Below are 22119 nucleotides of genomic sequence, written 5' to 3' on the forward strand. Positions count from 1 at the left end.
AAAAAAACTTAAATCAAAAGCAGAAGAATCCAACTATCAAACTGAAACCGCGCGCCTGAAGAACTTTTCTACCAAAAACTGCTTCCGAAGAAGCAAATACATCAAAACGGTAGAATTTAGTAAATGAATGCAGAGGACCAAGTTGCCGCTTTGCAAATCTTATCAACTGAAGCTTCATTCTTAAAAGCCCACAAAGTGGAGACTGACTTTTCCTAAAACCAGAAAATAAAACAAATAGACTGGAAGTCTTCCTGAAATCTTTAGTAGCTTCCACATAATATTTCAAAGCTCTTACCACATCCAAAGAATGTAAGGAACTTTCCAAATAATTCTTAGGATTAGGACACAAGGAAGGGACAACAATTTCTCTACTAATGTTGTAAGTATTCACAACCTTAGGTAAAAATTAAAAAGAAGTCTGCAAAAACATAATTTATGCTTACCTGATAAATTTATTTCTCTTGTGGTGTATCCAGTCCACGATTCATCCATTACTTGTGGGATATTCTCCTTCCCAACAGGAAGCTGCAAGAGGATCGCCCACAGCAGAGCTGTCTATATAGCTCCTCCTCTCCCTGCCACTCCCAGTCATTCGACCGAAGACGAGCAAGAGAAAGGAGAAACCATAGGGTGCAGTGGTGACTTGTAGTTTAAAAATAAAATATACCTGCCTTAAAATGACAGGGCGGGCCGTGGACTGGATACACCACAAGAGAAATAAATTTATCAGGTAAGCATAAATTATGTTTTCTCTTGTAAGGTGTATCCAGTCCACGGATCATCCATTACTTGTGGGATACCAATACCAAAGCTATAGGACACGGATGAAGGGAGGGACAAGGCAGGTACCACTGCCTGCAAAACCTTTCTCCCAAAAATAGCCTCAGAAGAAGCAAAAGTATCAAATTTATAAAACTTTGAAAAAGTATGAAGCGAAGACCAAGTCGCCGCCTTACAAATCTGTTCAACAGAAGCCTCATTTTTAAAAGCCCATGTGGAAGCTACCGCTCTAGTAGAATGAGCTGTAATCTTTTCAGGAGGCTGCTGGCCAGCAGTCTCATAAGCTAAGCGGATTATACTCCTTAGCCAAAATGAAAGAGAAGTTGCCGAAGCCTTTTGGCCTCTCCTCTGTCCAGAGTAGACAACAAACAATGCAGATGTTTGACGAAAATCTTTAGTAGCTTGTAAATAAAACTTTAATGCACGAACCACGTCAAGATTGTGTAATAGACGTTCCTTCTTTGAAGAAGGATTAGGACACAGTGACGGAACAACAATCTCCTGATTGATATTCTTATTAGATACCACCTTAGGTAAAAACCCAGGTTTGGTACGCAAAACTACCTTATCTGCAATAAAGATCAGATAAGGGGAATCACACTGTAAGGCAGATAACTCAGAAACTCTACAAGCCGAGGAGATAGCTGCCAAAAACAAAACTTTCCAAGATAAAAGCTTGATATCTATGGAATGAAGAGGTTCAAACGGAACCCCTTGAAGAACTAAATTTAAACTCCATGGCGGAGCAACAGGTTTAAACACAGGCTTGATTCTAACTAAAGCCTGACAAAATGCCTGAACGTCTGGAACATCTGCCAGACGCTTGTGCAAAAGAATAGACAAAGCAGAAATCTGTCCCTTTAAGGAACTCGCTGACAAACCTCCAATCCATCTTGGAGAAAAGACAATATCCTAGGAATCCTGACCTTACTCCATGAGTAACCCTTAGATTCACACCAATGAAGATATTTACACCATATCTTATGATAGATTTTCCTGGTGACAGGCTTTCGTGCCTGAATTAAGGTATCAATGACTGACTCGGAGAATCCACGCTTTGATAAAATCAAGTGTTCAATCTCCAGGCAGTCAGTCGCAGAGAAATTAGATTTGGATGGTTGAAAGGACCCTGAAGTAGAAGGTCCTGTCTTAGAGGCAGAGTCCATGGTGGAAAGAATGACATGTCCACCAGATCTGCATACCAAGTACTGCATGGCCATGCAGGTGCTATCAAAATCACAGATGCTCTCTCCTGCTTGATTTTGGCAATCAGACGAGGGAGCAGAGGAAACGGTGGAAACACATAAGCCAGGTTGAAGGACCAAGGCGCTGCTAGAGCATCTATCAGCGCTGCCTTGGGATCCCTGGACCTGGATCCGTAACAAGGATGCTTGGCGTTCTGGCGAGACGCCATGAGATCCAGTTCTGGTTTGCCCCAACGTTGAACCAACTGTGCAAACACCTACGGATGGAGCTCCCACTTCCCCGGATTAAAGGTCTGTCGACTTAGAAAATCCGCCTCCCAGTTCTCTACACCTGGGATATGGATAGCTGATAGATGGCAAGAGTGAATCTCTGCCCAACGAATTATCTTTGAAACTTCCAGCATCGCTAGGGAACTCCTTGTTCCCCATTAATGATTGATGTAAGCTACAGTCGTGATGTTGTCCGACTGAAATCTGATGAACCTCATTGTCGCTAGCTGAGGCCAAGCCTGAAGAGCATTGAATATCGCTCTTAGTTCCAGAATGTTTATCGGAAGGAGAGCCTCCTCCTGAGTCCACAATCCCTGAGTCTTCAGGGAGTTCCAGACTGCACCCCAGCCCAGAAGGCTGGCATCTGTTGTTACTATTGTCCAATCTGGCCTGCGGAAGGTCATACCTTTGGACAGATGGACCCGAGATAGCCACCAGAGAAGAGAATCCCTGGTCTCTTGATCCAGATTTAGTAGAGGGGACAAATCTGTGTAATCCCCATTCCACTGACTGAGCATGCAGAGTTGCAGCGGTCTGAGATGTAGGAGAGCAAACGGAACTATGTCCATTGCCGCTACCATTAAGCCGATTACTTCCATACACTGAGCCACCGAAGGGCGAGAAATAGAATAAAGAACACGGCAGGAATTGAGAAGTTTTGATAACCTGGCCTCTGTCAGGTAAATCCTCATCTCTACAGAATCTATCAGAGTTCCCAGGAAGGAAACTCTTGTGAGAGGGGAGAGAGAACTCTTCTTTTCGTTCACTTTCCACCCATGTGACCTCAGGAATGCCAGAACGATGTCCGTATGAGACTTGGCAATTTGGAAATTTGACGCCTGTATCAGAATGTCGTCTAAGTAAGGGGCTACTGCTATGTCCCGCGGCCTTAGGACCGCTAGAAGTGACCCCAGAACCTTCGTAAAGATTCTAGGAGCTGTAGCTAACCCAAAGGGAAGAGCCACAAACTGGTAATGCCTGTATAGGAAGGCGAACCTGAGAAACCGATGATCTTTGTGTATTGGGATGTGAAGATAAGCATCCTTTAAGTCCATGGTAGTCATGTATTGACTCTCCTGGATCATAGGTAGGATGGTTCGAATAGTCTCCATCTTGAAGGATGGGACCCTGAGAAATTAGTGTAGGATCTTGAGATCTCATATTGGTCTGAAGGTTCCCTCTTTTTTGGGAACCACAAATAGATTTGAATAGAAACCTTGACCCTGTTCCTCCTTGTATTAGAGGAAGTTGATGCCGCGCTCGTCAAAGTTTCGAAAGGCACGAAAATTAGTTTGTTTGGTCCTTAATTTGTTAGACCTATCCTGAGGAAGGGCATGACCTTTTCCTCCAGTAATATCAGAAATGATCTCCTTCAATCCAGGCCCGAATAGGGTCTGCCCCTTGAAGGGAATATTAAGAAGCTTAGACTTTGAAGTAACGTCAGCTGACAATGATTTAAGCCATAGCGCCCTACGCGCCTGAATAGCAAAACCAGAATTCTTAGCCGTTAGTTTAGTTAAATGAACAACGGCGTCAGAAACAAATGAATTGGCTAGCTTAAGCGCTCTAAGCTTGTCGAGTATATCATCCAATGTGATCTCTACCTGTAAGGCCTCTTCCAGAGACTCAAACCAGAAAGCCGCAGCAGCAGTGACCGGGGCAATGCATGCAAGAGGCTGTAGAATAAAACCTTGTTGAATAAACATTTTCTTAAGGTAACCCTCTAACTTTTTATCCATTGGATCTAGAAAAGCACAACTGTCCTCGACAGGGATAGTAGTACGCTTAGCTAGGGTAGAAACGGCTCCCTCCACCTTAGGAACCGTTTGCCATAAGTCCCGTGTAGCAGAATCTATGGGAAACATTTTCTTAAAAACAGGAGGGGGAGAGAACGGAACACCTGGTCTATGCCATTCCTTAGTAATAATTTCTGAAAACCTTTTAGGTATTGGAAAAACATCAGTGTAAACAGGCACTGCATAGTATTTATCCAATCTGCACATTTTCTCTGGCACTATAATGGTGTCACAGTCATTCAGAGTAGCTAAAACCTCCCTGAGCAACACGCGGAGGTGTTCAAGCTTAAATTTAAATGTTGACATATCAGAATCAGGTTGAATCCTCTTCCCTGAGTCAGAAAAATCACCCACAGAAAGAAGCTCTCCTCCTTTAGCTTCTGCATATTGTGAGGGGGTATCAGACATAGCTACTAAAGCGTCAGAGTGCTCTGTATTTCTTCTAACCCCAGAGCTGTCTCGCTTTCCTTGTAACCCAGGTAGCCTGGATAATACCGCTATAAGGGTATTATCCATGACTGCCGCCATGTCTTGTAAAGTAAACGCCATGGGTGCGCTAGATGTACTTGGCGCCTCTTGAGCGGGAGTCCCTTGAGCGGGAGTTAAAGGTTCTGACACGTGAGGCGAGTTAGTCGGCATAACTTCCCCCTTGTCAGTTTCCTCTGGTGATAAATCTTTTAAAGACAGAATATGGTCTTTATAACTTAAAGTGAAATCAGTACATTTGGTACACATTCTAAGAGGGGGATCCACCATGGCTTCTAAACATAATGAACAAGGAGTTTCCTCTATGTCAGACATGTTTAAACAGACTAGCAAAGAGACAAGCAAGCTTGGAAAACACTTTACTGAAAGTAAACAAGCAAAAAACAAAAATGGTACTGTGCCTTTAAGAAAAATAAAAAAGGTCAGAATTTGAAAAACAGTGATAAAAAGCAGTAAATCAAACGAAATTTTTACAGTGTGTATAATAGGCTAACAGAGCATTGCACCCACTTGCAAATGGATGATTAACCCCTTAGTTTTAAAAAAGGATAAAAAAAACGAAAACATAATTTATGCTTACCTGATAAATTTATTTCTCTTGTAGTGTATCCAGTCCACGGATCATCCATTACTTATGGGATATTAACTCCTCCCCAACAGGAAGTGCAAGAGGATTCACCCAGCAGAGCTGCTATATAGCTCCTCCCCTAACTGCCATTACCAGTCATTCGACCGAAAACATGCAGAGAAAGGAAAACCATAGGGTACAGTGGTGACTGTAGTTTAATGGAAAAATGACCTGCCTTAAAGTGACAGGGCGGGCCGTGGACTGGATACACTACAAGAGAAATAAATTTATCAGGTAAGCATAAATTATGTTTTCTCTTGTTAAGTGTATCCAGTCCACGGATCATCCATTACTTATGGGATACCAATACCAAAGCTAAAGTACACGGATGACGGGAGGGACAGGCAGGCTCTTTATACGGAAGGAACCACTGCCTGAAGAACCTTTCTCCCAAAAACAGCCTCCGAAGAAGCAAAAGTGTCAAATTTGTAAAATTTGGAAAAAGTATGAAGAGAAGACCAAGTTGCAGCCTTGCAAATCTGTTCAACAGAAGCCTCATTCTTAAAGGCCCAAGTGGAAGCCACAGCTCTAGTAGAATGTGCTGTAATTCTTTCAGGAGGCTGCTGTCCAGCAGTCTCATAGGCTAACCGTATTATGCTACGAAGCCAAAAGGAGAGAGAGGTAGCCGAAGCTTTTTGACCTCTCCTCTGACCAGAATAAACGACAAACAGGGAAGACGTTTGTCGAAAATCCTTAGTTGCCTGTAGATAAAATTTCAGGGCACGGACTACATCTAGATTGTGTAGCAGACGTTCCTTTTTCGAAGAAGGATTAGGACACAAAGATGTAACCACAATCTCTTGATTGATATTCCTGTTAGTGACCACCTTAGGTAGGAACCCAGGTTTAGTACGCAGAACTACCTTGTCTGAATGAAAAATCAGATAAGGAGAATCACAATGTAAGGCAGATAACTCAGAGACTCTTCGAGCCGAGGAAATCGCCATTAAAAACAGAACTTTCCAAGATAACAACTTGATATCAATGGAATGAAGGGGTTCAAACGGAACCCCCTGTAAAACATTAAGAACTAAGTTCAAACTCCATGGTGGAGCAACAGTTTTAAACACAGGCTTGATCCTAGCTAAAGCCTGACAAAAAGCTTGAACGTCCGGAACTTCTGACAGACGTTTGTGTAAAAGAATGGACAGAGCTGAAATCTGTCCCTTTAAGGAACTAGCGGATAAACCCTTTTCTAAACCTTCTTGTAGAAAAGACAATATCCTCGGAATCCTAACCTTACTCCATGAGTAACTCTTGGATTCGCACCAATATAAGTATTTGCACCATATGGTAAATCTTTCTGGTAACAGGCTTCCTAGCCTGTATTAAGGTATCAATAACTGACTCAGAAAAACCACGTTTTGATAAAATCAAGCGTTCAATTTCCAAGCAGTCAGCTTCAGAGAAATTAGATTTTGATGTTTGAAGGGACCCTGGATCAGAAGGTCCTGTTTCAGAGGTAGCGACCAAGGTGGACAGGATGACATGTCCACTAGATCTGCATACCAAGTCCTGCGTGGCCATGCAGGCGTTATTAGAATCACTGATGCTCTCTCCTGTTTGATTCTGGCAATCAATCGAGGAAGCATCGGGAAGGGTGGAAACACATAAGCCATCCCGAAGGTCCAAGGTGCTGTCAAAGCATCTATCAGAACCGCTCCCGGATCCCTGGATCTGGACCCGTAACGAGGAAGCTTGGCGTTCTGTCGAGACGCCATGAGATCTATCTCTGGTTTGCCCCAGACCTCCGGATGAAGTTCCCACTCCCCCGGATGAAAAGTCTGACGACTTAAGAAATCCGCCTCCCAGTTCTCCACTGGCAGGTGGCAAGAGTGAGACTCTGCCCAGCAAATTATCTTTGATACTTCCATCATTGCTAGGGAGCTTCTTGTCCCTCCCTGATGGTTGATGTAAGCTACAGTCGTGATGTTGTCCGACTGAAACCTGATGAACCCCCGAGTTGTTAACTGGGGCCAAGCCAGAAGGGCATTGAGAACTGCTCTCAATTCCAGAATGTTTATTGGTAGGAGACTCTCCTCCTGATTCCATTGTCCCTGAGCCTTCAGAGAATTCCAGACAGCGCCCCAACCTAGTAGGCTGGCGTCTGTTGTTACAATTGTCCAGTCCGGCCTGCTGAATGGCATCCCCCTGGACAGATGTGGCCGAGAAAGCCACCATAGAAGAGAATTTCTGGTCTCTTGATCCAGATTCAGAGTAGGGGACAAGTCTGAGTAATCCCCATTCCACTGACTTAGCATGCACAATTGCAGCGGTCTGAGATGTAGACGTGCAAAGGGTACTATGTCCATTGCTGCTACCATTAAGCCGATCACCTCCATGCATTGAGCTACTGACGGGTGTTGAATGGAATGAAGGACACGGCATGCATTTTGAAGCTTTGTTAACCTGTCTTCTGTCAGGTAAATCTTCATTTCTACAGAATCTATAAGAGTCCCCAAGAAGGGAACTCTTGTGAGTGGAAAGAGAGAACTCTTCTTTTCGTTCACCTTCCATCCATGCGACCTTAGAAATGCCAGTACTAGCTCTGTATGAGACTTGGCACTTTGAAAGCTTGAAGCTTGTATCAGAATGTCGTCTAGGTACGGAGCTACCGCAATTCCTCGCGGTCTTAGTACCGCCAGAAGAGCACACAGAACCTTTGTGAAGATTCTCGGAGCCGTAGCCAATCCGAATGGAAGAGCTACAAACTGGTAATGCCTGTCTAGAAAGGCAAACCTTAGATACCGGTAATGATCTTTGTGAATCGGTATGTGAAGGTAAGCATCCTTTAAATCCACTGTGGTCATGTACTGACCCTTTTGGATCATGGGTAAAATTGTCCGAATAGTTTCCATTTTGAACGATGGAACTCTTAGGAATTTGTTTAGGATCTTTAAATCCAAGATTGGCCTGAAAGTTCCCTCTTTTTTGGGAACCACAAACAGATTTGAGTAAAACCCTTGTCCTTGTTCCGACCGCGGAACCGGATGGATCACTCCCATTAATAAAAGATCTTGTACGCAGCGTAGAAACGCCTCTTTCTTTATTTGGTTTGTTGACAACCTTGACAGATGAAATCTCCCTCTTGGGGGAGAGAATTTGAAGTCTAGAAGGTATCCCTGAGATATGATCTCTAACGCCCAGGGATCCTGGACATCTCTTGCCCAAGCCTGGGCGAAGAGAGAAAGTCTGCCCCCCACTAGATCCGTTCCCGGATCGGGGGCCCTCGATTCATGCTGTCTTAGGGGCAGCAGCAGGTTTCCTGGCCTGCTTGCCCTTGTTCCAGGACTGGTTAGGTCTCCAGCCTTGTCTGTAGCGAGCAACAGCTCCTTCCTGTTTCGGTGCAGAGGAAGTTGATGCTGCTCCTGCTTTGAAATTACGAAAGGAACGAAAATTAGACTGTCTAGCCTTAGGTTTGGCTCTGTCTTGAGGCAGGGCATGGCCTTTACCTCCTGTAATGTCAGCGATAATTTCTTTCAACCCGGGCCCGAATAAGGTCTGCCCTTTGAAAGGTATATTAAGCAATTTAGATTTAGAAGTAACGTCAGCTGACCAGGATTTTAGCCACAGTGCTCTGCGTGCCTGAATGGCGAATCCGGAATTCTTAGCCGTAAGTTTAGTTAAATGTACTACGGCATCTGAAATAAATGAGTTAGCTAACTTAAGGGCTTTAAGCTTGTGTGTAATCTCATCTAATGGAGCTGATTCAAGTGTCTCTTCCAGAGACTCAAACCAAAATGCTGCTGCAGCCGTGACAGGCGCAATGCATGCAAGAGGTTGCAATATAAAACCTTGTTGAACAAACATTTTCTTAAGGTAACCCTCTAACTTTTTATCCATTGGATCTGAAAAGGCACAGCTATCCTCCACCGGGATAGTGGTACGCTTAGCTAAAGTAGAAACTGCTCCCTCCACCTTAGGGACCGTTTGCCATAAGTCCCGTGTGGTGGCGTCTATTGGAAACATCTTTCTAAATATCGGAGGGGGTGAGAACGGCACACCGGGTCTATCCCACTCCTTAGTAACAATTTCAGTAAGTCTCTTAGGTATAGGAAAAACGTCAGTACTCGCCGGTACCGCAAAATATTTATCCAACCTACACATTTTCTCTGGTATTGCAACTGTGTTACAATCATTCAGAGCCGCTAACACCTCCCCTAGTAATACACGGAGGTTTTCCAGCTTAAATTTAAAATTTGAAATATCTGAATCCAGTTTGTTTGGATCAGAACCGTCACCCGCAGAATGAAGCTCTCCGTCCTCATGTTCTGCAAATTGTGACGCAGTGTCTGACATGGCCCTAATATTATCAGCGCACTCTGTTCTCACCCCAGAGTGATCACGCTTACCTCTTAGTTCTGGTAATTTAGCCAAAACTTCAGTCATAACAGTAGCCATATCCTGTAATGTGATTTGTAATGGCCGCCCAGATGTACTCGGCCCTACAATATCACGCACCTCCCTAGCGGGAGATGCAGGTACTGACACGTGAGGCGAGTTAGTCGGCATAACTCTCCCCTCGTTGTTTGGTGAAATATGTTCAATTTGTACAGATTGACTTTTATTTAAAGTAGCATCAATACAGTTAGTACATAAATTTCTATTGGGCTCCACTTTGGCTTTAGCACATATAGCACAGATATCTTCCTCTGAATCAGACATGTTTAACACACTAGCAAATAAACTAGCAACTTGGAAATACTTTTCAAGTAATTTACTATAATATGAAAACGTACTGTGCCTATAAGAAGCAGAGAAAAAGTTATGACAGTTGAAAATTAATAAACTGAAAAGTTATAGCATCAAATCTTTGTAAAAAACACAATTTTAGCAAAGGATTGCTCCCATTAGCAAAGGATAACTAACCCTGATAGCAGAAAAAAAAAAAATACAGAAATAAACGTTTTTTTTTTTTTTATCACAGTCAACTACAATCTCACAGCTCTGCTGTGAGTGATTACCTCCCTCAAAACAAGTTTTGAAGACCCCTGAGTTCTGTAGAGATGAACCGGATCATGCAGGGAAGACAATAAACTTCTGACTGAATTTTTTGATGCGTAGCAAAAGCACCAAAAAAGGTCCCTCCCCCTCACACATAACAGTGAGAGAGATCAGTAAACTGTCATAAATTAAATAAAACGACTGCCAAGTGGAAAAAAATAGTGCCCAAAACATTTTTTCACCCAGTACCTCAGAAAATTAAACGATTTTACATGCCAGCAAAAAACGTTTAACATTAATAAATTGAGTGTTATTAAAAAGCCTGTTGCTAGTCCCTGCAAATTAGGCTAAAGTTTTATGCATACAGTATAATTCCAGTGAAGTGCCATTCCCCAGAATACTGAAGTGTAAAATATACATACATGACAGCCTGATACCAGTTGCTGCTACTGCATTTAAGGCTGAGTTTACATTATATCGGTATGGCAGAATTTTCTCATCAATTCCATTGTCAGAAAATAATAAGCTGCTACATACCTCTTTGCAGATTAATCTGCCCGCTGTCCCCTGATCTGAAGTTTACCTCTCCTCAGATGGCCGAGAAACAGCAATATGATCTTAACTACTCTGGCTAAAATCATAGAAAAACTCAGGTAGATTCTTCTTCAAATTCTACCAGAGAAGGAATAACACACTCCGGTGCTATTATAAAATAACAAACTTTTGATTGAAGGTATGAAACTAAGTATAATCACCACAGTCCTCTCACACATCCTATCTATTCGTTGGGTGCAAGAGAATGACTAGTAATGGCAGTTAGGGGAGGAGCTATATAGCAGCTCTGCTGGGTGAATCCTCTTGCACTTCCTGTTGGGGAGGAGTTAATATCCCATAAGTAATGGATGATCCGTGGACTGGATACACTTAACAAGAGAAATAAACGTTTTTTTAACAGTCACAACAAACTGCCACAGCTCTGCTGTGGCCCTACCTTCCCATACAACGATTTTGGAAAGCACAAAAACCCTTTAGAGAGGTCCTAAGCATTCAGGGGACTCCTTCAGGGAAACTGGATGTCTCAGGCTGCAAAATCTAATGCGCATTTAGGCGCAAATTTAGGCCCCTCCAACTTATGTATTCACAGTGAGAGGCCTAACAAAATTATCCCTAGGCAAAATTTAGCCAGCCATGTGGAAAAAACTGGGCCCTAATAAAGTTTTATCACCAATATGCATATAAAAACATAATTTATGTAAGAACTTACCTGATAAATTCATTTCTTTCATATTAGCAAGAGTCCATGAGCTAGTGACGTATGGGATATACATTCCTACCAGGAGGGGCAAAGTTTCCCAAACCTCAAAATGCCTATAAATACACCCTCACCACACCCACAAATCAGTTTAACGAATAGCCAAGAAGTGGGGTGATAAGAAAAAAGTGCGAAAGCATAAAAAATAAGGAATTGGAATAATTGTGCTTTATACAAAAAAATCATAACCACCACAAAAAGGGTGGCCCTCATAGACTCTTGCTAATATGAAAGAAATGAATTTATCAGGTAAGTTCTTACATAAATTATGTTTTCTTTCATGTAATTAGCAAGAGTCCATGAGCTAGTGACGTATGGGATAATGACTACCCAAGATGTGGATCTTTCCACGCAAGAGTCACTAGAGAGGGAGGGATAAAATAAAGACAGCCAATTCCGCTGAAAATAATCCACACCCAAAATAAAGTTTAAATCTTACCCCAGGACACTCATCTACACGTAGTAGAAAGCCAAACCAGTACTGAAACGAGAATCAGTAGAGGTAATGGTATATATAAGCGTATATCGTCGATCTGAAAAGGGAGGTAAGAGATGAATCTCTACGACCGATAACAGAGAACCTATGAAATAGACCCCGTAGAAGGAGATCATTGAATTCAAATACTCAATACTCTCCTCACATCCCTCTGACATTCACTGCACGCTGAGAGGAAAACCGGGCTCCAACCTGCTGCGGAGCGCATATCAACGTAGAATTCTAGCACAAACTTACTTCACCACCTCCATAGGAGGCAAAGTTTGTAAAACTGATTTGTGGGTGTGGTGAGGGGTGTATTTATAGGCATTTTGAGGTTTGGGAAACTTTGCCCCTCCTGGTAGGAATGTATATCCCATACGTCACTAGCTCATGGACTCTTGCTAATTACATGAAAGAAAAAACGTTTAAGCACTTCCAGCAAATGTTTTATATTTCAGTAATGTGAAAAAATAATAAGAGTATTACCTTTAACAGCAAGCATGATACTAGTTGTTATTAAATCGCTGTAATCAGGCTTACCTTAGATAAATCCGGTATTAACAGCATTTTCTAGCATTTTCATTTCTCTAGAAAAAAATTAAACTGCACATACCTCATAGCAGGAAACCCTGCACGCCATTCCCCCCAGCTGAAGTTACCTCTCTCTTCAGTTATGTGTGAGAACAGCAATGGATCTTAGTTACAACCTGCTAAGATCATTAAAGACCACAGGCAGACTCTTCCTCTACTTTCTGCCTGAGACCAAAATAGTACAACTCCGGTACCATTTGAAAATAACAAACTTTTGATTTGAAGAAAAAAAAAAAACTAAAATTACACCACATCTCTCTAACTACTTCCTTTCTTGTCGAGAGCTGCAAGAGAATGACTGGGAGTGGCAGGGAGAGGAGGAGCTATATAGACAGCTCTGCTGTGGGTTATCCTCTTGCATCTTCCTGTTGGGAAGGAGAATATCCCACAAGTAATGGATGATCCGTGGACTGGATACACCTTACAAGAGAAAACTGCCTTATCCGGATGAAAAAATCAGAAAAGGAGACTCACAAGAAAGAGCAGATAACTCAGAAACTCTTCTAGCAGAAGAGATGGCCAAAAGGAACAACACTTTCCAAGAAAGTAGTTTAATGTCCAAAAAATGCATAGGTTCAAATGGAAGAACCTGTAAAGCCGTCAGAACCAAATTAAGACTCCAAGGAGGAGAAATTGATTAAATAACAGGCTTAATAAGAACTAAAGCCTGTACAAAACAGTGTATATCAGGAAGTATAGCAATCTTTCTGTGAAATAAAACAGAAAGAGCGGAGATTTGTCCTTCCAAGGAACTTGCAGACACTTGCAGACAAACCCTTATCCAAACCGTCCTGAAGAAACTGTAAAATTCTAGGAATTCTAAAAGAATGCCAAGAGAATTTATGAGAAGAACACCATGAAATGTAAGTCTTCCAAACTCTATAATAAATCTTTCTAGAAACAGATTTACAAGCTTGTAACATAGTATTAATCACTGAGTCAGAGAAACCTCTATGACTTAGTACTAAGCGTTCAATTTCCATACCTTCAAATTTAATGAAATGAGATCCTGATGGAAAAACGGACCTTGAGATAGTAGGTCTGGCCAAACGGAAGTGGCCAAAGCGGCAACTGGACATCCAAACCAGATCCGCATACCAAAACCTGTGTGGCCATGCTGGAGCCACCAGCAACACAAATTATTGCTCCATGATGATTTTGGAGATCACTCTTGGAAGGAGAACTAGAGGCGGGAAAATGTAAGAAGGATGATAACACCAAGGAAGTGTCAGCGCATCCCCTGCTTCCGCCTGAACATCCCTGGACCTGGACAGGTATCTGAGAAGTTTCTTGTTTAGATGAGAGGCCATGAGATCTATCTCTGGAAGACCCCACAACTGAACAATCTAAGAAAACACATCTGGATGGAGAGACCACTCCTCTGGATGTAAAGTCTGGCGGCTGAGATAATCCGCCTCCCAATTGTCTATACCTGGGATAAGCACCGCAGAGATTAGACAAGAGCTGGATTCCGCCCAAACAAGTATCCGAGATACTTTTTTCATAGCTTGGGGACTGTGAGTCCCACCCTGATGATTGACATATGCTACTGTTGTGATATTGTCTGTCTGAAAACAAATGAATGGTTCTCTCTTTAGCAGAGGCCAAAACTGAAGAGCTCTGAGCACCCTGGTTTCATATAGACCAGTATCTTTGCCTTAGGGGCAGTACCCTCCTTCTAAACACCAGCATCCACGTACTGAATATTTCCTAGCACCCCAGTAGGCTAATAATGTTGAGTGTGTCACATGCAATAACCTAAGGGTGAAATGGTTGCTATACATATGTAATCTGCCTGATACTATTTGCACAAGTATTGCAAATTGCGGTGTAACTGAGCTGCTCAAGCATTTTCCTCAACAGTCTTGATATAAAGCCTTTTAATCAGGATTGTTGAGGAAAATGCTGAGCGGCTCAGTTACACAGCAGTTACACAGCAAGACTGCAGTTATACTAAGTAATTTATTTTGCTTAACCATTACCGGACTGAGTGTCCGGTCAGGGTCAGGTGCTTAATGACAGGAAGCTCTGGGGGCAGCCTGCTGTGAGACAGGACAGAGGGTGGGAGCCGGAGGAACTTACCACAGCACTGTTTTGAGGATGATGCTGTGTGAGCCTGTCCGGACCACTGGGACCAGCTCTAATAAGCACTGACAGTGACTGCAGCCACCAGCAATGCCACTCACACTGAGTCACTGAGTCTGACAGAGATACAGAGTCATGTACAGGCACGGAAAAATGAAACCACTTCCTCCCGCGCTGCCTCTGACTTCCCCCATTGTGCCCCAATTGAATTAACTCAAAAAATTAAATTGTAAAAGTGCTCCCCACTGCTTCATATTGCATATATCTGCCCTTCCCTAGAAACGTCCCTGCTGCTGTGAGACCCATTATTCCCCTCAGAGGATGGAAAATAGGTCAGAGTGGTGAAAAGGGTGTACAAGAATGTGTGTCTGCACGCAACATGGTGTGTGTTCCTTGCAAGATTAGTGTTGCATTTCTGCAAGTGGAGATGAGGATTTGGAAAGAATTCATGGTTTCCTCAATGTTGGATATGTACAGGCAGAAACTGATTGGACCCAAATATTTTCTACAGCATGAGACAGAAAGAAAGAGAAAGAGAGAAGAGGAGAAAACGAGAGAGAGAGAGAAAAAGAGAAAGAGAGAGAAAGAGAAGGAAAGATAGAGAAAGAGAAATAAAAGACCTACAATTAATGATATGGTTCCCACAGAAAATTGATCTAAACATAAGGAGTCTGTCTGGGATTAGACGAAGAGACAGAAGCAATAGAGGCTGCCTAAATCAACTGAAGAACTGTGGTAAGTTCTAGATGTATGGAACAACCTACCTTCTGAGTTCCTTAAAACAAACAAAACAAAACAAAACAAAAAACTGTGTGCAAGTGCACCTAGAAGAATTGACACAATTTTGAATAGATTTAGACTTTTCTTATGGGCAGGTCTGGAATTCAAAAGCTGGACAACTTGGTCAAGTCTTGTACTAGATTACACTCACCCGGGAGGTCTGGAAGGAAGTTGCTGAGTTTTTCTTTGACTTTTTTTCCACAGAACTTGCTAAAAGAATGTTCCAGATTATAATGCAAGATGAGATTGACACTGCCTGTCAGATCGGAGAGTCCTGAAACGACAAAACAAAACCTGGCTATTGAGAATTCTTTAGACCAAACTGGAGTCTCTCATGGAGCCAAACATTTTTTCCCCCTAAGGTGGCCACCTACTTAGCAGTGGGTAATTATTATTCATTACACACACACACATATATATATATATAACATAATTTATGTAAGAACTTACCTGATAAATTAATTTCTTTCATATTGGCAAGAGTCCATGAGCTAGTGACATATGGGATATACAATCCTAGCAGGAGGGGCAAAGTTTCCCAAACCTCAAAATGCCTATAAATACACCCCTCACCATACCCACAATTCAGTTTAACGAATAGCCAAGCAGTGGGGTGATAAAGAAAGGAGTAGAAAGCATCAACAAAGGAAATTTGGAAATAATTGTGCTTTATACAAAAAATCATAACCACCATAAAAAGGGTGGGCCTCATGGACTCTTGCCAATATGAAAGAAATGAATTTATCAGGTAAGTTCTTACATAAATTATGTTTTCTTTCATGTAATTGGCAAGAGTCCATAAGCTAGTGACATATGGGATATCAATACCCAAGATGTGGAGTCTTCCACTCAAGAGTCATTAGAGAGGGAGGGAATAAAATAAAAACAGCCATATACAGCTGAAAATATTAATCCACAACCAAAAAAAATAAGTTTAATTTCATTTTTGAAAGAAAAAACTTAAATCAAAAGCAGAAGAATCAAACTGAAACAGCTGCCTGAAGAACTTTTCTACCAAAAACTGCTTCCGAAGAAGCAAATACATAACAACGGTAGAATTTAGTAAAAGTATCCAAAGAGGACCAAGTCGCTGCTTTGCAAAACTGATCAACTGAAGCTTCATTCTTAAAAGCCCACGAAGTGGAGACTGATCTAGTAGAATGAGCTACAATTCTCTGAGGTGGGGCTTGACCCGACTCCAAATAAGCTTGATGAATGAAAAGCTTTAACCAAGAGGCCAAGGAAATAGCAGAGGCGTTCTGACCAGTGTTCCCTCTAAGGACAGTTTTGTGTGCAGCCCAGCAGTGAAACAGTTAACAAGAGAACCATACCTTGCCATCTGCATTGTACAGTGTTTGCTAATTGCAGGGTGTGGTTACCTAATTAACTGTTTCACTGCTGGGCCGCACACAAAACTGGCCTTAGAGGGAACACTGGTTCTGACCTTTCCTAGGACCAGAAAATATAACAAATAGACTAGAAGTCTACCTGAAATCTTTAGTAGCTTCCACATAATATTTCAAAGCTCTAACCACATCCAAAGAATGTAAGGATCATTCCAAAGGATTCTTAGGATTAGGACACAAGGAAGGGACAACAATTTCTCTACTAATGTTGTTAGACTTCACAAATGAAGTCCGCAAAACCGCCTTATCCTGATGAAAAATCAGAAAAGGAGATTCACAAGAAAGAGCAGATAGCTCAGAAACTCTTCTAGCAGAAGAGATAGCCAAAAGGATCAATACTTTCCGAGAAAGTAGTTTAATGTCCAAAGAATGCATAGGCTCAAAAGGTGGAGCCTGTAAAGCCTTCAGAACCAAATTAAGACTGCAAGGAGGAGAAATTGATTTAATGACAGGCTTAATACGAACTAAAGCCTGTACAAAACAGTGAATATCAGGAAGTATAACAATCTTTCTGTGAAATAAAACAGAAAGAGCGGAACTTGCAGACAAACCCTTATCCAAACCATCCTGAAGAAAAACTGTAAAATTCTAGGAATTCTAAAAGAATGCCAGGAGAATTTATGAGAAGAACACCATGAAATGTAAGTCTTCCAGACTCTATAATAAATCTTCCTAGAGACTGATTTACGAGCTTGTAACATAGTATCAATCACTGAGTCAGAGAAACCTCTATGACTTAGTACTAAGTGTTCAATTTCTATACCTTCGAATTTAATGATTTGAGATCCTGATGGAAAAAACGGACCTTGAGATAGTAGGTCTGGCCGTAACAGAAATGGCCAAGGCGGGCAACTGGACATCCGAACCAGATCGGCATACCAAAACCTGTGTGGCCATGCTGGCACTACCAGCAACACAAATTAATGTTCCATGATGATTTTGGAAATAACTCTTGGAAGGAGAACTAGAGGCGGGAAGATGTAAGCAGGATGATAACACCAAGGAAGTGTCAGCGCATCGACTGCTTCCGCCTGAACATTCCTGGACCTGGACAGGTATCTGGGAAGTTTCTTGTTTAGATGAGAGGCCATGAGATCTATTTCTGGAAGACCCCCCATCTGAACAATCTGAGAAAAAACATCTGGATGGAGAGACCACTCCCCTGGATGTAAAGTCTGGCGGCTGAGATAATCCGCTTCCCAATTGTCTACACCTAGGATATGCACCGCAGAGATTAGACAGGAGCTGGATTCCGCCCAAACAAGGATTCAAGATACTTCTTTCATAGCTTGGGTACTGCGAGTCCACTGTTCTAGTCCTGTAGGGCATATAGCCTAATAGACATAACACTGATATTCTTAATATCTTTCCTATATTGGGGCTAAATTAACATCACTATGTTGTCTTGCTCTGAAAGAGCAAATAGAAGGGTTAATGTCGAACAATCAGGCTCTGGTACACTTAACCCACCACTGTCTCTCCAGTCTGCTTTTAACAAACTTGAAAATTTACTTAAAACTGAACACCGCCATTGGTGGGATTTGGACACACTTAAGAAATACAAAAGTAAAAACCAAATCCCTAGGGGGCTTAGAATGTTCAAAAACTGCTCTTTTAAAAACAATGAAGAAGTAATTAAAGAATGGGAAAATGCCTTAAATACATGTTCCTTGACCCTTATGGATATACTTATTAAACATAGGCAAGTTTTGGTAAATGAAGTAGGACAGGAAATTGACAATTTACAAAAGGACATAGATATACACAAATCACTTCCTCAATTTGAAGAATTGAGAAAAAACACGTATGATAAAGCAGACGAGTATCAGGAACAAATTATTGCTAACAAAAATAAAAAGATGGAGAGAGACAATGAGGATTACACCAAAGGTCAGGTTTTCACTTACAATCGTATTCAACGTACATCCAGATCACACATATCTACCCATAATGATAGAGGATATAACAACGGAGGTGGGCAACAATCAGGAGATAGGAGACAATATGGATCCAACATCAATATATGGGTGGAGACAGAATAAAACCAGAGAATAGAAATTTCACCTGGAGACAGAATAATCATATGCGGGACACACATACACCTGATAATAAGGTATATTATTCTGATCAATCATCATCATCCTATCAGACACAGAGAGAAGTTAACCAGCCTAATTTTAGGAGCAGAGACTCTACTTTTACTTCTAATACACATTTTAACAAACATGATAGGTCTCCACATATAAGAGCACCATCCTTTTCTAATGACAATAGGTCTCCACATGCAAGAGTACCTTCTTTTTCTAATGACAACAGATCATCAAATAGAGCATTGGGATACCAAGATACAGATCAGAGATCACAAGTGCCCAATTTTGTACATCAGAATAGATATCAGGCACAACAAAATGCTGACAACGAACCGACCACTAGTACAAATAGTTCTAATATGCCTTTTTTAGGGGGGGGGGGGGCGGTTAGACCAGGAACCTCCGGTGTGGCACGGTCCTATGGGACCGGTATATCCTCAAAGACAAAAAAGACGACTCGTAAACGAGGAACCAGAGGGAAATCAATCACCCGCAAAAAAGAGAAATTAGAGATATACAAAAAAGGAATTTTTAATCTCTCATCGCATACTTTAAGCGATGATGAGATTAGAGTACTAGGTAGGGGTCTGTCTTTCAGCCCTTCTAATAACTTTCACATCTACGAATTATTTGTGGATGTTAACAGTTATGTTAGGAAATTATCCCTGCAAAAATATTTTATTATAATTTGAGACCCATAACTACTGATCATATGGATTCCCATTTGAGCGAGGGTTGTTTCACTTATGAACCCTGCATGCTCATGGAAGATCTCTTTGATGATTATATTCACACTAACCTAAGGCCTAAATCTAGCTTTATGCCTCCAAGGAATAATGGTAACCATATAGAGATTTTCTCTAATCTTGTTATGGCAGATCTTGAAAAATTAGCAAAAAAACAGAAAAAAATTGAGATATAAAAATAACCTTAACCATAAGGAAAGACAAGCCCTCAATAGTCTGATGAATAGATCTGATCTGGTCATCAGACAGGCGGACAAGGGTGGGGGAATAGTCCAGCAAAATATGCAGGACTATCTTACAGAGGCTGATCGGATCTTGAATGATAAGAAATATTACAAAATCCTACATGGAGACCCCACTTTGGCATTTTTAGAATCATTACAAGAACTTCTACAGAAGGGCTTGGACATGGGTATTTTAAACAAAAATGAAAGAGACTATTGTCTCCCTAAATACCCCTGTACTGCTTTTTACTACCATCTGCCAAAAGTGCACAAAGACCCATTCAGACCTCAGGGTAGACCTATTATTGCGGGTATAGGGAGTCTTACGGACTCTATCCGCTTATATCGACCATTTTTTACAGAAATTTGTAATCTCGCTACCATCTTTCATAAGAGATTCATCCGATTTGATTACTAAATTAAATGAATGTGTCTTGAATGATGATTGTTGGTGGGTCACCTGCGATGTGGGGTCTCTGTACTCTAACATCCAGCACGAGTTGGGCATTAGGGCTGTACGTTCCTACCTTGTACAAGATATTTATATGCCCACTGAACAAGTTGAGTTTCTCCTTCAACTCATAAATTCATTTTAGAGCATAACTATTTTCTCTATCAGAGTAAATACTACCTCCAAATTAAGGGCACGACCATGGGCACCAGGTTCGCCCCGAGTTTCGCAAATTTGTTCATGGGCAACTTTGAGCAGATTTATATCTACGAGTCGCAATTCGCGGCGAACCTGGTGCTCTATGGCCGCTATATAGATGACCTTATTTTTTTATTCAAAGGGTCTGAAGAGGACATACATAAGTTTAATGATCATCTTAACCACAACAATTTTGGTATATCTTTCACTCAGAATATCCAGCGGCAAGAAATTGATTTTCTTGACTTAGTACTGAGTAAAACTACTGATGGTAAAGTGGGGTCTAAAACCTTTATTAAGACTGTTGACTGCAACAGCTTTCTGCACTATGAAAGCAATCACTATAAGAGCTGGAATCTAAATGTCCCAAATGGGCAATTTAGAAGAATAAGGAGGAATTGTTCCCAAATAGAGGACTATGATATCCAAGCAAGGGTTATTGGAGACAGATTCCTAGAAAAGGGCTACCCGGTAGATCTGATAAATCATGAGATCAATAGGGTTAGGGAGGAGGATAGATCAAGTTATTTTAAAATTAATAAAAACAAAAAATCTAAAGATCAAATAGGCTTCAAAGAAACAAATCCCCCGTTATTTATCACTAGATATAATTCAAACCATATGGCAATCAATAAAATTCTTAATAAACACTGGTCTATCCTCACTGATGATTCCACTCTGAGGAATATTATAGGGACCAAACCAAAAGTGGTATATAGAAGAGCACCTACGCTCAAGACCGTTCTAGCACCCAGTAAGATTGTAAGAAACAAATTCCTTGTAAACAACAATGTAGGCTCCAACATCTTTAATGTTGGGCCTTTAATTAAAAAGAATATAGTCTCCAAATGTTATAGGAAACGCTGTGGCATGTGCAGCAATATTTGTCATAGGACTTCTAGTTTTAGATCCTCGAATACGGGTGAAATTTTTAAAATTAAGTGTCACATGACATGTGAAACTTCTTTTGTGATATATCTCCTTGACGGTAAATGTGGGGCCCAGTATGTAGGCCGCACCTGCAGAAAGGTAAAAAAATGATGGGGAGAGCATTCCTATAACATTAAGAAAAAAGCCAAATCTCACAGCGTCTCCAGACATTGTTTATCTCATCACAAAAAAGATAAGAACCCTATCAAAATAACACCTATTGAAATGATTTCAAAATCTTGTCCCAATGCTCTAATGACCCTTAGGAGAAGAGAGACATTTTGGATTAAAAGATTCGGTACTCTCCAACCAGATGGGCTCAATGAGAACCTTGATATGGCAGCATTCTGAATACCAATTTTTTTTTTTCTCTCTTTTGTTGGCCTCTATTAGGCTAGGTCACATTGACACTTTTTCACACCAATATCACATCACACATAGATAGGGGTTGGTGATTGTTTTTGCATTATCCTACACAGTGGTTGTTTAGTATTTCGCCTGTGTAACAATTTTTTTATTTTTCTACTTACATTAGCGGTATAGCACTTTAATATTATTATTACTTATAAGATTACCATGATCAGATAACTTATTTTTAGGATACAAGGGTATCTTTATGTTGGACCAATGATCACACATATTTATATATATACTTTCTGCACGTCATTTAGATATAGCTTTAGGTTTTGATTACATTCCACACTTTATTCTTGGCTTAT

At 41.2% G+C, this 22119-nt stretch overlaps 1 protein-coding gene across 1 annotated transcript in view; it reads right to left on the reverse strand.

Annotated features, from left to right (window-relative positions):
- Positions 1-22119, reverse strand: part of MED19 (mediator complex subunit 19) — a 360600-nt gene that overhangs the window by 197946 nt on the left and 140535 nt on the right. The window contains exon 2 of the mRNA XM_053692338.1: positions 15507-15629. Coding sequence (XP_053548313.1) covers positions 15507-15629 — 123 coding nt within the window. The remainder of the gene's footprint in view (positions 1-15506; positions 15630-22119) is intronic.

The sequence above is a fragment of the Bombina bombina genome, chromosome 9 (assembly GCF_027579735.1).
Source record: "Bombina bombina isolate aBomBom1 chromosome 9, aBomBom1.pri, whole genome shotgun sequence".
Classification (NCBI taxonomy): domain Eukaryota; kingdom Metazoa; phylum Chordata; class Amphibia; order Anura; family Bombinatoridae; genus Bombina; species Bombina bombina.